The 15,705-nt window shown below is 43.9% G+C and overlaps 1 protein-coding gene across 1 annotated transcript in view; it reads left to right on the top strand.

The window, feature by feature from the left end:
- LRRK2 (leucine rich repeat kinase 2) overlaps positions 1-15,705 on the top strand; it is a 2,096,839-nt gene that overhangs the window by 360,143 nt on the left and 1,720,991 nt on the right. Inside the window, exons 11-12 of the mRNA XM_086967213.1 lie at positions 3,823-3,929; positions 6,133-6,262. Of these exons, the coding sequence (XP_086823339.1) occupies positions 3,823-3,929; positions 6,133-6,262 (237 nt within the window). The remainder of the gene's footprint in view (positions 1-3,822; positions 3,930-6,132; positions 6,263-15,705) is intronic.

The following is a 15,705-nucleotide window of genomic DNA, read 5'->3' as shown; positions in this document are numbered from 1 at the left end:
GAGGAGGTATGGACACCTTTCTATAGAGCAGACATTGTTTCTGGTTTCAGAGAGCATGGTCTATCACCTTCAGGGAGTCAGAAACTGGTCTGTGGTGGCAGGCTTAATAATAACAGTCAGCCAGCGTTCTAGAGGAGCCTCTAAGGTAACCTCTGGGTGCAGGTCATAATAAATCCAATACTGAAATCAGTATGGATTTATTAAAGCATAGGTTGCAGTGAAGCCATCATGGCGATGGGGAACTTGTAATGACAAGTGCCCAGTACATATACTTAAGATGGCTTTCCAGTTCACTTGTACTATCTAGTAATGAAACTAGACAGCACAGTGTCATATCTGCTCGTGTAAATATGTACTCCATGTAATATGATGCACCTTGCCTTACGGCTACACGGTTTTGCTGTGGGGGGGACTTGCATATCATGCAGTGACTGTGGCATGGTTCACAGGGAGTGTGCCATGCCATGTTTTCACTCATGATTTGCACAATGACACACAGTCTGCAATGTCATTGTTTCCCTCATTCACCATTCATCATGTCTCGGAGGGACCTTAATCTTGTCATAACCTTCTTAATGTGTGCTCCTTTTGAGGCTCTCCAAAATTTCCCCACAGGCTTCGTACCATTAAAACAGCCTTTTTTGTGTCTATTTACCTGAAGATTTAGTGAGCTGCAGGCCTTGTCGCTCGGGTCTAACTTCTCAGTAAATCGTGACAAACCGGTGCTTTGCACACAAGCTTCCTTTCACTAGAAAGTGGTTACTCCCTTTCACCTAGGCCAATCCATCACACTGCTTACGTTTTACACTCCTCAACATCACTCTAAAGAAGATGAGCAAATCTACCGTCTGGACCCACAAAGAGTGTTGTCGTTCTCCGATGACTGCACATGAATGTTCCGGGTGGACGACCAACTCTTTGTGGGGTATTCTGGCGTGAAGAAAGGCTAGGCTGTGCAGAAGCGTACCATCTCCAGATGGGTTGTTCTCTGCATTCAAATCAGCAAGGCATAGTCCAAGGAGCAACCTCCTGAAGGTTTGTGAGATCATTTCACCAGAGCTAAAGCTGTGACTATTGCTTTAGCTCTTTGAGTTATGATCCTGGATATCTGCTAGGCAGCAAGCTGTGAAAAGAAACTGACATCAGCATGCCTGGGTGGTGCTTATATACGTGCCGCAGACGTCGCTTCCACTGTGGCAATGCCAACAATGCAGGTGGAGCCGAGTGATTCCACCTACCGGCACGCTTGGGTAATGCTCACGAAAAATCTTCAGATCCAGTCTAACACCTGGGGAAATTCTAAAGTAAGGAATCTGCAGCTAGATATAGCCCCTACCAAATAAGGCAAGACTGAAGTTATGTAACTTGTTTGTCTCCATCCTCCTCACTTCGGTGTCTGGATTGCCGTCCTCCACCTACAGGAATACAGTCAATATACATGCATATCCCCTCAACATACTCACTGGATGCCAGCTCATGATTTTGGCCATACACAACTGCGGAATATTACACAAGAGAGACCTATAGGACACATTCTCCCTAACAAAGATTAAACATTCTGGTTATCCTATCAATCTTGAAAACACGTTAATCTCCCATCACCGCTTTATGTGCTATAAACCCAGACAGAGACCGTACTCCTCTGTTCTCTTATGAGGACACTTCTGGTTCTCTCATCCAAGTCACATGACATCCTAGGACCATGCATTGCTGGGAACAGGCCGATGCCTTTGCACACATACTAGATTAGTGTGATGGTGATCCTTAGGTCAAAATGAATGCCAGGATAACCAACATACACACAGGTGGCAATCAAGGCAAGAGAACATACCTATGTACCAAACACGGAATGTTTTACCTTAACAATACTCTTACCTTCTCTCTCTTTTGCACACAGAGGACAAATACTGTTTTCATGTGGATTGTTATATGAATGTGGTATTATTTTTTATACCCATATTTATCAATAAGTTAAGAAATTTCGATTTTTATTTCTGATAACAAATCAGGTCAGGTTTAAAGAAAGTTAGATATCATTTTAATGGTGTAATAGGATTGGAAGAGTACTGCTAATTCTAGTTCTATATTTCTTGTTGGGAGTAAATTTCAATCAGCAAAATGTTTGTGTCATGCAAGGTGTGATGACTGAGAGGGAATGAGTGGAGGATCTTAAAAAATAACTGAAAATAACCCTTCTTACTATCTGTACGACCCATAGGTCAAACATTAGCCTCTATCTTTTATGAAAAAAGTATGACACATGGTTCTAGACTGAGAGGAGTGCTGTGAGTTTGATGCATTAATTGCTCAAATAGGTTTGGGAGTTTGGGTAGGGAAAAGGACACAAATTGCCGTCCTCTGCTTGAACAACTCCTGCGGCCGCAGAACTACTGCTGCGGTTGTGATTTTGACTGATGCAGCAGATGCATTTTAGATTAATAGTGGTGCCTTTCAAATGTGTGTTGCTTTTGATGAATCCTTTTAACTGGAGAAGTCACACCCAAGACCTTAAAGAGTTCTTTGCTTTAGTTTTAACTTCTCAACTGAGTGGTACTTCTTCACTTAAGAATCTTTGGCTATCAAATTACATGTTCAAAACCTGTGCCTCAATGTCATTTGAAACCCTGGTTTACTGGGTCAAGGTATTTTGAATATGCAATTCTCGTTTGTTGCTCATAAACCTTACTACTACCACGTCTGCTATCTGTAGTCCAGGTTGCAGAAACAACATCGATTCCATCTAGTAATAATTAGGCACCTGAACCTCTGATGGACACGTTTCTTTGAGGATAGTTAGGACAGGCCATCTCCAGCAATGTGTGGAGTATCATACAAGTGGACAGGTAGCGCTGAACGCTTTCAAAGTCAAGCAACCTGATGAAAAGCCCTTCTGGCCAGGAGCTTCGAGGAATTTACATTTTCTCCCTGAGTTCAAGCAAAAGGGGTTGATTAGAGACCCATGTTTAAAATCCATGCTTTGGAACACCTTGGATAACAATGAAAACCAAAGTCGAAACATTCAGTGTATAGAATAGGAGTCTGAACCCAGAGGAGACTATCACTAGAATAAAATAGTTGAAGTTACTTTGATATTTTCTCCAAGTATCAGCTTTAAGGGTTGCTCATTATATATCACCACAACTGGTTCACCCTGTTAGCATGGCATCATAAACTGAGAAGAGCAGATGTAATGCAAGAACTATCTGAACAGCTTTCCACTTCTCGTTTACTAATGGTTGGAGATAGGCCTACTAGTCACCGTGAATTTTCCTCTATTTGTAGACTGTTTTCAGGCTTTGTGTGTTATTTATGGTTGGATGAGTTGCTAGTGTGTGCTATGTCTAAACATCTTCAGTGGATTGTGGTCCAGTGGACAGATGTTGCTGCTCACTTTAACGAGTATTGTTCCTAGACTTCCTCCATTTGGCATCCCTTTCCCCTCAGGCTTCTTTTTCAGAATCCAAATCTCTAGCACCAGCTGCCTGCACCTCATAACATGTTTTGATGTCTTCTTGTCTGCTGGCTCGAGGAGGAACACAGTTCATCTAACCCCTCAGGTCCAACCCACCTACTTCTTACTTTGACCCAAGCTTTCTCAACTCTTCTCTCAGAGTTTTATTTCAAGATGGAAACAATATACAATGCATGCATTTGTTTATTTTTCTACTTAGTAGGCTAGGCTTCTTTCAGTGAAGAAATCTGATTGAAGTTAAAGTTTTTCCTAATTATTAATAGAGACTACTGAAACAAAAGCCAATTTTTAACATTTGTAGCTTGAATAAGTGACAGTAAAAGCTTGTCTTTTAATTCGCTTTTTAATAGGTATCAAGTGCATAAGGAAATAATGCTTACAATGCTTACCCACCCCACGTCTAAAGAAGTGTTTCAAGCAGCTTCTAATGCATTGGCAACGTTGTTAGAGCATAATGGTAAGGTGATCTCATGACTTCTACTAAAGTGCTTAAAATTGTATGTACATGTTAAAATAATCTAGCTTTGTTATTTATTGTATTTAATGTGGCACAAAGGTGTTGCATGTGGTCACTTATCTATCTTGCATATCTATATCTCTTGTGAGTGTGTTTGACTTGGTAATTACATTAGGTAATAAGGTCATAAGAATCGAACGGTGGTAGTTTTGAAAGGTCACCCACTGAGTGATCCATGAAATGTGGTATGGTGATTGGAGTGGTGTTCTAAAGGGTTAGGAATAATGATTATATGAAGAGGGGACCATGCATTGTTAGCATTTAAACGTATTTCTTTTATATATATATTATACCTAATGGTTGCAAAATTTAGTATCAAATTTGAGAGAGCGTTTTACTGTGTCATCTGCTCATTATAAAAGGTGGTTAGTCATAGGTCATTGATGATTGTCTTTGCAGTGGTTCTAAATAACTGTTATGCTATTAATGCATCATTGATTTGTGAACCAAATTGCAAAGAAAAGGTGATGAGAAAGAAGTATGATCCTTGTCTGAAAAGCACTATATTGAGCACCTTTGTGACAGATCATTTGTTTGCATTTTTTGGTTTAAATCAAAATACTTTACATAGCACATGTCACATTATAAAAAGTTAGAATTACTTTTTCTATGTAGCAAAAAGGGTATTGCTTTTTGTATTATTTTGTGTCATGTCTGACCTTGAGCTTCTGGGGCAGTTAGCGGTCATTGAGAAATATTTTTTGAGAGAGGTATTGTTTACTCCTGACATCCCAGGCCCACCATTTCTACTGATGCTTGGCTCTTCTTGAGAAGCTGAGTTGGGCACTCATTGCTTACACTAGGAAGTGGTCCAGGGCATATATTTCGATATGGGATGACACTGTAAAGAACACTCAATGCCCAATCGGTTTTTATTTTCACAGAATAATATGATTTTTACTGATAGATGCATGAAAAGAACATTTAATAATCTATTGTGCAATGAAAATGAGAATATGCCAATAAATGTATTTACACTAACATTATGCTTTATGGATGTAGCCCAATTAACTCTGGTAATTTTGAGAATTTTTAAGGCTTCTGCTACAGTGATTACAAAGAGCCCTTTGATGCTTCAGTCAGAGGAGAGGGGTTACTAATTAAAACGCTATCTTTCAATTGCATGTCCAGCCCCCTCTTTAATTGGCCCTAGAAAAATAAGTGGGTATGTGGTTCCTGGACCCAGTAACCCACCCACAAAGGGGTACCTCTGAAAGCAAGCCTTTTTTACCTTGATGGTAATTTCAGAGTCTCATTGACAAAGGCCTCATCAGTGGTGTCTGGTGAGGCCACAGTTTGTTTCCCAAGTCCGTAAAGGCTATAACGTTTTTTATTATATAAAAGGAGCAAATGTGTTAGTATATCAGCTCCAACTTTAAAGTCCCTCAGGAGTGCTTCAGTTGGTAGAAACAGGGAAGTATAGGTAGCCAAACCACACTGAACAAAGGTAGCAAGCAGTAGAGTCACTTCCTCACCATCCTTCATCTACAATACTGCGAAACATGCCCACACAAAATATCTACAAAACGATACACAAGAGATCTCCGTTATCAAGGTCAGGCCAATTTGATGGTGTACCAGTAGGAAGTCTCCACATAAGGATAAATGTTGAAAGCCTTAATGCCATTGGCCTAGTATCACACTTACACATCTGCCAGAAAAATTGTAACCTGATAGGAGGAGCTGTAGCCACCATCACTTAGTTTGATGCTTTAATTTTGGTGAACCCTTGTATCAGTCTCAGTTGGTGAATAGCACAGTAAAACCGTGGGGCGCCTAGAGGGCATGTAAAAACGGAAAATCACTGGAGGAAAAATATAGGGCAGGTTAGAAAAAAAAATATTTAGGGCAGCATATCTATTCCAAGGCCTACCGAAGACTTTGTTTTCAACAGCGCTTCTCTATATTTACATTTAAAAGTGAAAGTTAACCTTTAATGACTGATAGTAGCTGTTACAGGTTTATGGCAACTTGCATGACTTGATGAACAGAGTATTTATTAGGTGTTAAATAATTTTTGTAACATTTCATTACAATGTGAAGTACTGTTTGTAAACGTTAATGTGTGAATATCTAGATATCCTCCATAAACTACACAAGTTTCTGAATCGAGCAATATTTAATGGTTAATGTAATGTTTTAGCTCATCTTGTAAAGGCGCTGCTGATAAAAGGGATACACATGAATGTACTGGAAATCATGAAGATACATTCAAGCTCTCCAGATGTTGCAGAAAGTGCCTGCAGACTGCTAAGACATCTCCTAGCGGACAGGTATTGTCATCATTCATAAAAGAACCTAAAGGGTAATGAAAAACAATAGTACTTCTAATATTTGTTCTTTTGTTTGGGTTTCATTTAATTATAATTGGAAGTTTATGTTAAAGGTTTTGCCAACAGAAGACCGCTTCACGCTTAGATGACTAGCAAGTGATAGCTGCGTATTCTCTCACAGAAATATTTCTGTTGGCTATTTTGTAGATTCTGAGTCTTTAAATATTCCCCCCTGGATGCAGTAGGAATCCTTTGTATATTTAACACATAGGCTTATAAATACTCTTTAAAAACATTTGTCTTCATATGTTATTTACCACCCACTAAGGATTAGAAAAACAGTAATTGTTGTTAGGTTGCGGATAGGCTGAAATGTAACTGTTGCAGGCCAACTTCGAAGTTATTACCTCAAGATGTCTATAAGGTTGTTCCCCAGCAGAACTCTGCTCGTTTGATAATTGCTGGTTTGTATTTGCAGGGGGGTGGTCCTTTAATTATTTTCCTACCAGTCTCAGCTTTGCATGGGGACCCAGAAAGGATGGGAATACCAGACCTACCTATGGATTTGTAATTCAAGAAAAAAGAACTGTAGGAAGCTGGCTTTGTATATGCTATACCAAAATTAGGTATAGTGTGCACAGAGTCCAGTGGACCTACAAAGGCTTACAGAGGTAAAAGTAGATAATACTTTACTTTCTCTTTGTGGAAGTGTGGGCAAGCAGTAAAGCTTTACCAGAGGGCAGTGTTAAGCATTTCTTGTACACACTCAGGCAAGAAATGATGTCACACACTCAAAAGACTGAACTCTGACCAATTGTTTTGTATACAAATATTTCTTAGTTGTATTTTATTTTTCAACCAAGCAGGACTTTGGTGCAGGTAAGTAAAATAGAACTTTTCAAGGATAATACAATTAAATGCAATTGAATGCAGTTGGTTTTGTTACAGGTAGGTCAAATGTTCAGAAACAGTTTGAATTACTTTGCAGTTACTTTTCAAATTACGTTTTAAACTCAGTGTGATATGCCTAGATATCACACTGGAACATTGCCTAGATAAAAGGTAGGTAAACAGTTTTACAAAAACACAGATTCTTATGTTTCCTTACAAACGCCCTCAACACTTAGAAGTTTTTCAGAGGAATACAGTCAATGCAATCTTATGGAGGAATATGAGGTTATCCATTTTCCATTTGCAAGCTTTATTTCGGTCATTATAGACCGCAAAAGCAAAGGGTAAGATACAGACATCACTGTATTTTGGCAGTAAAAACATCAATGAGCATTACCAAATATAACCAAGTACAAATGAGTTGATCAAATTTATTGGCAGTTAAAGATATTAAAGTTTAAAAAAGGTTAAAACAGCAATTTCATGAGTTAACAGTATTAAAACAGTAGGAGTTAAAAAGGGGACATTTATCAAGTGCGGGAAGGGAGTTTAAAAACTTGCGGCGCCTATGCCGCATGGAGTACAGAAAACGAGACACAGCAAAAACAATTGGAGGATGAGTGTCCGTTCTCAAAACTCTGAAGGCCTCCAGGCACTGCCTGTACCCTAAGTTCCTGCATAATGATAAGAGCCAATACCTCCTGGGTACATTATAGCCAGGACAAACGAAGAAGACATGAATGGCTGACTCTTCTTGACTATTACAAGCAGGACATCCAAAAGGAGAAGCATTTGACCATCTGCTTGTAAATGCAGCCCAACCTGAACTGAGTATAACGTTTCCTAGCCATGGAAGGATGAACAACATCAAGGAAGGCCTCAAATAAATACTGATCTTTAAAATTGAGGAAATCAGAGGTTAGCCTAATTATGTCCTCCCTTGGGTTTCAGACAATCTAAACAGTCTATAAGCTTTAACTAGTTCAGGCTGCGGTATTGTCGAGGACACTTCCTCAGGTTGGGTCCATAGGTTAGGCCGACCTTGTCTAAAGCACAGGTCTTTTATGTGTACAAACCAGGATAGTTTTCCCACCCCTGGGAGCCCCAAAATCATCGCCTTGAGTTCTGACTGGTAGGCTGCTAATTCGGGGGTCGCCCATAGTCTACGCCAAAAAGTCAGGGGGCGCAGTCCAATCTCCTCCTTTATGGGTCTGATCCCAAGGTCCATACGTAAGTGGGTGAGAGAGGTACTTAGCGGTAGACCCAAGAACTGCCTCATAAACTTGTTCTCAGATTTAACCAGTCCACCTGCAGGAAGATGACCCCAAAGTTCTGCCCCATACATTATAGCACTCCTGATTTGGACTTTGTAAATCTCAGTCAGCGGACCCGGGTGTCTAGATGAGTTCCTGTGTAATTTTACTATTCCCCCAGCCATCTGTGCTAGCCTTAAGCCTGCCTTTTCTTGCTGAAGGCCCCATCCAAAAGTTTCGGTCAGCGTGACACCCAGGTAGTCAAAGACAGCTACCCTCTCTAGTTGGATACCATTTAGGGAGGGGTTTGGGCAAGATGTTTTGCTGGGATTAAAAACCATATACATAGTTTTTAATGTGTTGATCTTCAGCCCCTTGTCTTTGCAAAATAGAGAGAAGCTGTCAAGGATCCTTTGGATGCCCATGGGCGACTGAGATAGTAACAAGGTGTCGCCCGCAAACATCATTGCTGGCAGCTTGTCACGGACCAGCTTAGGGGCATCAATGTTGGGTTATCATTTTGTAGGTAAGTAAACGATCTTTGGGGTCGAGTTTCTGGGGTTAGAACAAGGGTTTCCCCCAGAGTCAAGGATGCACTGAAAAAAAGAACCCTCAGCGGCACAAAGGCGGCTGGATGCAGAGTCTTGAGGCCCAGTGTATCCAAATGGGGATATGGGTGTCCGGTTGGGGCTTCCCTCGGGCATGCCTCTTGGATGTGGGAGCAAAGCGCCTAGGGTTTAGCTCAGAGCAAAGGAGGATCTGATTTAGCAAACACGGTGCACCCACAGCGGCACATGGGCGGCCAGGTACTGGGTGCTGATTTGGCATTGGGTGATCAGTTGTTTTCAATGGGAGTTGCTGTTTTTGAGCTTGAGCTTTAGCTGAACTCGGTCCAGGAAGGATTCCGGGAGGAACCAACAGTTGGGCAGGTGTTGGAGGGCTCGGGATGTAGGTGCACCTCAGGTCCTCCTCTCCAGGGTACAGGGCGGCCGGTTGCAGGGGTACATTTTGAGGTCGGATTTCACCTTACCGGGTCACTCGCGGTTTGGGGGGGTCTCAGTGCAGAAGCTGCACGCAACATCGTGGAGTCCTGGAGGGTCAACCCAAGGTGGACTCGGACTCTGGAGTGCTGGGGACCTAGATAGGACTGGTGGCTCACTAGGACTCAGGCCGTAGGGGTTGGGTGCAGTGGGGGTTCCCAGTGTTGGGTTTATTTGTTCTCAGCAGCTTCAGAGTGTTTCTTTGGTGATTCTTTTGAACAGAGCTGCTGTTCACAGAATATCCGGTCTTTGTTGAAGGCAGTCAGTCCTCCCAGATGTTCTGGAGGTCACTGGCTGCAGAACAAGGCAAGTTTTGGTGCAGGATCTCTGGAAAATGCAGACGGGCCGGTAGGGCTGGGGCCAAGTCAGTTCTATTCTGCAGTTTCCTCTGCTGTGCATCTTATTTCGACCTCCTTCTTCGTAGGTTGCGGGAATCTGCCTTCTAGTTTTAGGGCTGCCCCCTAAGTACTATATTTAGGGGTCGTTTTAGGTTTCACAAGGTTGTAGCCAGTGGGCTACTCACCTTAGGGTGACTACACCCTTGTTGTGCTCACCCCACTTGGGGGAATTGGCACAATCGCAAACACTAATTGGCTAGTGCCTGCCATCTGCAAGATGGCAGGCACTGAAGAGTGGGCTTCACCTCGACTCCCCCACCTGAAGGGTGGGGTTGGCAAAGCTGGGCACAACTTCTGGGCTTGTCTAATTTTTTTCACCTGTCTTCCCATCGAAAAGGGGTGAGACAGGAAGGGAGACATTGGGGGCAGTGTTACAAAGATGGCAAGGCCTTTGAAGCTCCTTGGCTACAGATGGCTCTTCCTGACCTGGGAGAGGTGTGACCACCTCCGCCCAGGAGAGGCTTTGTTTCTGGGCCCAGGGAGCAAAGTCTCCCACCCCAGGGGTCCAGAAACATATCTTGTGGTGCAGGCTTGTGTTTAGCAGTCAGGGAACCCACCTGAAGCTGGTAGTTTTTCAGCCTGGTATAATAAATCCCACACTGGCATCAGTGTGGGTTTATTATGCTGAAATGTGTGCTACCAAACTTCCCAGAATTCAGAAAAGCCAGTATGGTGCTGTGATGTTCACAATGACAGACTTCCAGACCATATACTCTTTATGGCTTTACTGCACTTATGATGTCTACTAATGAACTTAGACACTGTAGGGGTACAGTGCTCTTGCAACGGTACCCTCACCAGTGGTATAGTGCACCCAGTTAGAGGGGTGTTTTACCTATTGCATAGATAGTTGGTTGCCGGCATGGCACAGAGGAATGTGTGCCATGTCGAGACTTCTTTTCTCTGCATCAAAACACACAGCCTGCAATGGTTATGTGTGTTACGGTACAGGGTCTCTAAGGGTGGCACAATATGTGCTGCAGCCCTTATAGGGTTACCCAGGTCACAGCTGCCAGAGAGGTGTTAATTAGGGGCATAAAGGTACTTTGTTTAAAGAATACAGGCCCTAGGAACCTGATTGGCAAGGACCCAGGGTACATCAACTCAAAGTGCATCAGAAATCAGACAAAAAGTGTGTTGGGAGTTACTGTGTCGCAAGGCCCATAGGGGTATTGTCATCTTTCCTATGTTAGCATGAGCATGTTGCTTCCGGTCTCTTGCGTTGTGCATGGTATTAACACAAATTTATTTTGCTTGTGCTACTCTGAAACTTTTACATAGAACATGCTGTTGTTTTCGCTCCTTGCTCAGTCCTGGGATATGGTCTGTACTTTGTGAGCAAGGTCGAACAACAATGCCCCTTGTTATTTTGTTCTTCTCAGGCCCTAATACATAGATACAACATGCAGATGTGGCTGTTGATTGGGAACACTTACTTTGGTCATATGGGGCTACACAGATATTTTAGGCACACTGGGAGAGGGATCTTTCCAGGGACAAGAGCAAGACAGAACCTATGATGTAGATCTACCATTTATAGACTGAGGGACTGGGATTCTTCAGATTACACCCAGAGATCTTCTAATATATAATAATTTTGCTTCTATACAAGGGGTTAGGCTACTCTGTCGTTTATCATGACAGCTCCTTTTATGAAATTTGGCACACTTGCTTTGCTGACAGTATTTGTGTTAGGCATTTTTCTACTGATTGTGGCACTTAAACTGCATACCAGAGTACCTTAGTTAAAATAAACATTTTAAACTGTCTTGTGTTTCTGTCAGATATTATTATGGACTGGTACAAGAGCGTGAGTGAAAGGGTGTGTTTTGCAACCACGATTCATGAGAGAGTCGGGAGTGTTGTGTTCTTGGGGGTCTAATGACTTGTTCCTCTGGGAATGATTAGGAGGGAAAGGGAAACACTATAGCTAGTCAGTCTCGAGGTCGTGGGAACCAAGGTAGCATGTTAACTCACTCCCTGCATACTAAGGTCCCCTGATCCTAAGTATAGTTCTGTGATCTCGCAGAATCTACACAACAACTGCAACAGAAACCAACTTTCCTACAAGAACCCCCTTCTATATCCTAACATAGTTCTTAAGTCTTCTTTTAAGCATATTTTGATTAGTAACAATAACCCCGAGTACACTGTATTTCTTTACATCTAAGTATCATTGGCCACTTCATAAAGGTATAACATCAAGATGCTGCCAAGCACCACAATCTAGAATACCCACCAAGCTCAAACAGCCAATAATGTTATTTCAAATTATATATTGTATGGAAGCCCAACCCAAAACATAACCCTACTGTTCAGGCAAATATAAGTAGGGTAGTTGTGTTGTGGAGCCATCTAGGAGGAATTAACAAAGGCTACTGTTAGGCTTGGAGTGGTCTCTCCCCAAACCTTTTGCCTTTCTCCTTTCATCTTTGCTGGAATTTGTTTTTGTTGCCCTTATTACTCTGTGCACTTTACCACTGCTAAACTGTTTTGCTTACTCCTGTAAACATGGTAAACTTGGCTTAAACCTAATTGCCATATGTAATGTACTTATATGTCCCTTGTAGAGTGGTGTACCACATAGCTAGGGACTGTAAATTAAATGCTAATAGTGAGCTTACAGCTCTTATTGTGCCACCGACCTAAGCAGCCCCTCAGAATACGTCCCAGGCCTGCCATTGTAACCTGAATATAGTTTTAAACTGCTAATTTGACTTACCAGTAACCCCCTTGCCAAGCCTTGAACTCCCCTTTTATTGCATATAGTCACCCCTAAGGTAGGTCGACGCTGGTGTCGACGTCAACGGCTTCGTTGATGGCTTTGTCGTCGATGACATCGTCGACGAGGTGGTCGTCGACGTCAATGGGACTTTAGTCGACGACGATGGTTTCGACTTCGTCGACGAAGGAGCTGTCGTCGACGGAGGCGTCGTCGATGCTCTTTTCACAGGAATATTAGATGTGATAGACCTACCCGACAACGACTATGTTGAAGTAGATGTCGTCAAGGTGGTGAAGGCCGATGCTGTCGACGTAGAGATGGTTACAGTCGACGCTGTCACAGGCATGGCAGAAGACACCAGCACGGGTTTCTTGAAGGTGGCTTCCTGAAGAGTAGTCTTAATTTATTTATTTAATTATTTAAAATATTTATAAAGCGCGACTGTCACCTGGCAGGTATCCTGGCGCTGGTAGCTACTCTTGTGGTTTATTGACGGGGGTGGACTGGGACTGGCCGGTTTTTAAAGGGACAAGCGAAAGAGCCATGTTTTGATACGTTTCCTGAATGGGAGGAGATGAGGGATATGGCGAATGTCGACAGGTAGACTGTTCCATAGCTTGGCTGCAGCTACTCTGAACGATCTTCCTCCCATCCTGGCCTTCTTACATCTGGGCACTCTCGCGAGGCAGGCAGTTGTGGACCTGAGTTTTCTGGTGGGGGTATACCAAAAGAACAGACGTTGAAGAGGTCTGGGTCCTATTCCATGTAGTGCCTTGAAGACCAGGCAAAGGGCCTTGAAGGCAATGCGTTGCCTCAAAGGCAGCCAATGCAACTCGGCCAGTGCGGCAGTGGCCGAGGATCTCCTAGTCCATCCCAGAGCCAGTTTGGCTGCTGCCGACTGGACTCGTTGGAGTCTGTCCAGTAGAGTCGCAGGAGATTCAAGCAGCAGGGCGTTGCAGTAGTCAAGGCGACTAAGAATAGTACGCCTGACTACTAGTGCTCTGGCGGAGGATGGAAGTAGAGGCAAGACTTTGCGCAGTGAGCGCATAAGGCCGACGCAGGTTGCGACTGTTCTTGAGACCTGTGCTTCCATGCTTAATTGATGGTTGAGCATGACGCCCAGGTTACGAACGGTGGTAACTGGTGGGGGGTTGTTGGAGTTTTCCGGGGGCCAGAACTCAGCGGGCAGCGGGCGGGGTATGCGACTCGCAGGGCAGTACATCACCTCGGTCTTCGAGGAGTTGAACTGAAGTGAGTTCCGGTGCAACCAGCATGCCGTGTCTCGTAGGCAGTCATGGAAGGCTTGCAAGGAGATGGAGTCTTCGCCTTCCCACGAGAGAAGGAGCTGTGTGTCGTCCGCATAGTTTACTGTGGTCATGTTGTGTGACTTGATTAACGTGACCAGAGGTTTTAAGTAAACGTTAAAAAGAATCGGACTGATAGAGGAACCCTGGGGGACACCGTGAGGGACCGGGGAGAAGACCGATTGGAAAGGGGGGAGGGAAACCGCCTGTTTTCTGTCGCTGAGGTATGAGTGAAACCAGATCAGGGCCGTGCCGTCGATCCCTGCCGCTCTCAACCGCTGGAGCAGGACCCTATGATTGACAGTATCGAATGCGGCAGACAAGTCAAGTAAAATGAGGGACACAGCTTGGCCCCTGTCTGCGCGCATTCGAAGCTCCTCCATGGCCGTGAGCACCGCGGTTTCAGTGCCATGGGCTGGGCGAAACCCAAATTGGAATTTGTCCAAAAAGTGGTGCTGCTCGAGGTGGGTTGAGAGGCATTTACTGACCCAGCGTTCGAGCACCTTCACTGGGAAAGGCAGGAGTGATATGGGGCGGAAGTTGGACAGACAGTCTGGGTTTAGCGTGGGTTTCTTTAGCAGCGGGGTTATAAGCGCTTGCTTCCAGGAGCGGGGAACGACGCCGCAGCTCAGGGATTGATTACAAATCAACCGGAGGGTGTGAAATAGTTGGTGCCCGCAGGTTTTCCATATTTTCGGTGGCAGAGGGTCAAGGGGGGATCCGGAAGTGATGCCCTGTGCGACTATTTCAAATTCTGCTTGAGAAATAAGAGGGAAAGCCAGCAATTTATTCGTGGGAGGGCAGGTTGGCCTCAGAAATTCAGGGTTAGTGGGGTTGATTTCGGGGAGGGTGGAGAGAGTGGAAGACGGGGGCGTTGCCAGGTTATTAATGATAGTCTCAATTTTATCAGTAAAAAACTGAGCGAGGCTATCACAAAGGGACTGAGAAGGGGGGATGGAGTTTTTGACGCAGTCAGGGTGTAAGATATTGTCCAGAATCTGAAATATGCTTTTTGGACTGTTGGCCGCATTGGTAATGGTGGAGCAGTAGTAATTCGCTTTACTCTCTGCAATAGCGGACTTGTAGTCACGGAGTGCCTTCTTCCAGAGGGTTTTGTTGTTGTTACAGTATCCGTGTCTCCACTTTCTCTCAGCTTGTTTGCAGGCTGATTTGAGGGTTTTCAAAGAATCGTTGTACCAGGGAGCCGGGGCTCTACCTTTCGGTTTACAGAGTTTAAGAGGGGCAGCAGAGTCCGCAAGGGAGGTGATTCTCGAGCTAAAGGCCATGGCTTTTGGACGACCCTCTGAAGACTTTGGCGTCCTCTTTTGAGGTGGCATATTAAACGGACCTGGAGATGTCTGTCTTGGCCTTTTAGAAGAGGAGTGTGAGCTCCTGAAGGAACACTCGCTCTCACCTGAAGAGACTGTTTGAACCTTGTCCTTCAGTCGCTGAAGCCACAGAATCAGGCGTCCCTCTCTGTCTTTAAGAGTCTTGACAGAGAAAGTGAGGCAGACATTACAGTCCTTGGCAGAATGGTCAGGGTAGAGACCGTAGAGGCAGTCTTCATGTTTGTCATCTGCATGCAGTCTCAGCTTACTACACGAGGCACAAGGTCTAAAGAGCCCCTTTTTAGGAGTGGTAGATATAGTAGACTCTAGCCCTCCTCCACAAGAGTAAATATGAAGAGAAAAATATGGAATAAATCCAGAAATACCAGAAACCTGTGCAGAGCTCAGTGGAGACCCCCTTAGCACGACGTGCGGTAGAAAATCTGAGGGACTAGGGCTCTTTCCAGGAAGGTTCTAGAGGGAGATAGTAGCTGAATGGCTCTT

This window comes from Lissotriton vulgaris, chromosome 1_1 (genome assembly GCF_964263255.1).
Source record: "Lissotriton vulgaris chromosome 1_1, aLisVul1.2, whole genome shotgun sequence".
Taxonomy (NCBI): domain Eukaryota; kingdom Metazoa; phylum Chordata; class Amphibia; order Caudata; family Salamandridae; genus Lissotriton; species Lissotriton vulgaris.
The sequence above is the reverse complement of the archived record's forward strand: the minus strand, read 5'-3'. Positions and strand labels throughout refer to the sequence as shown.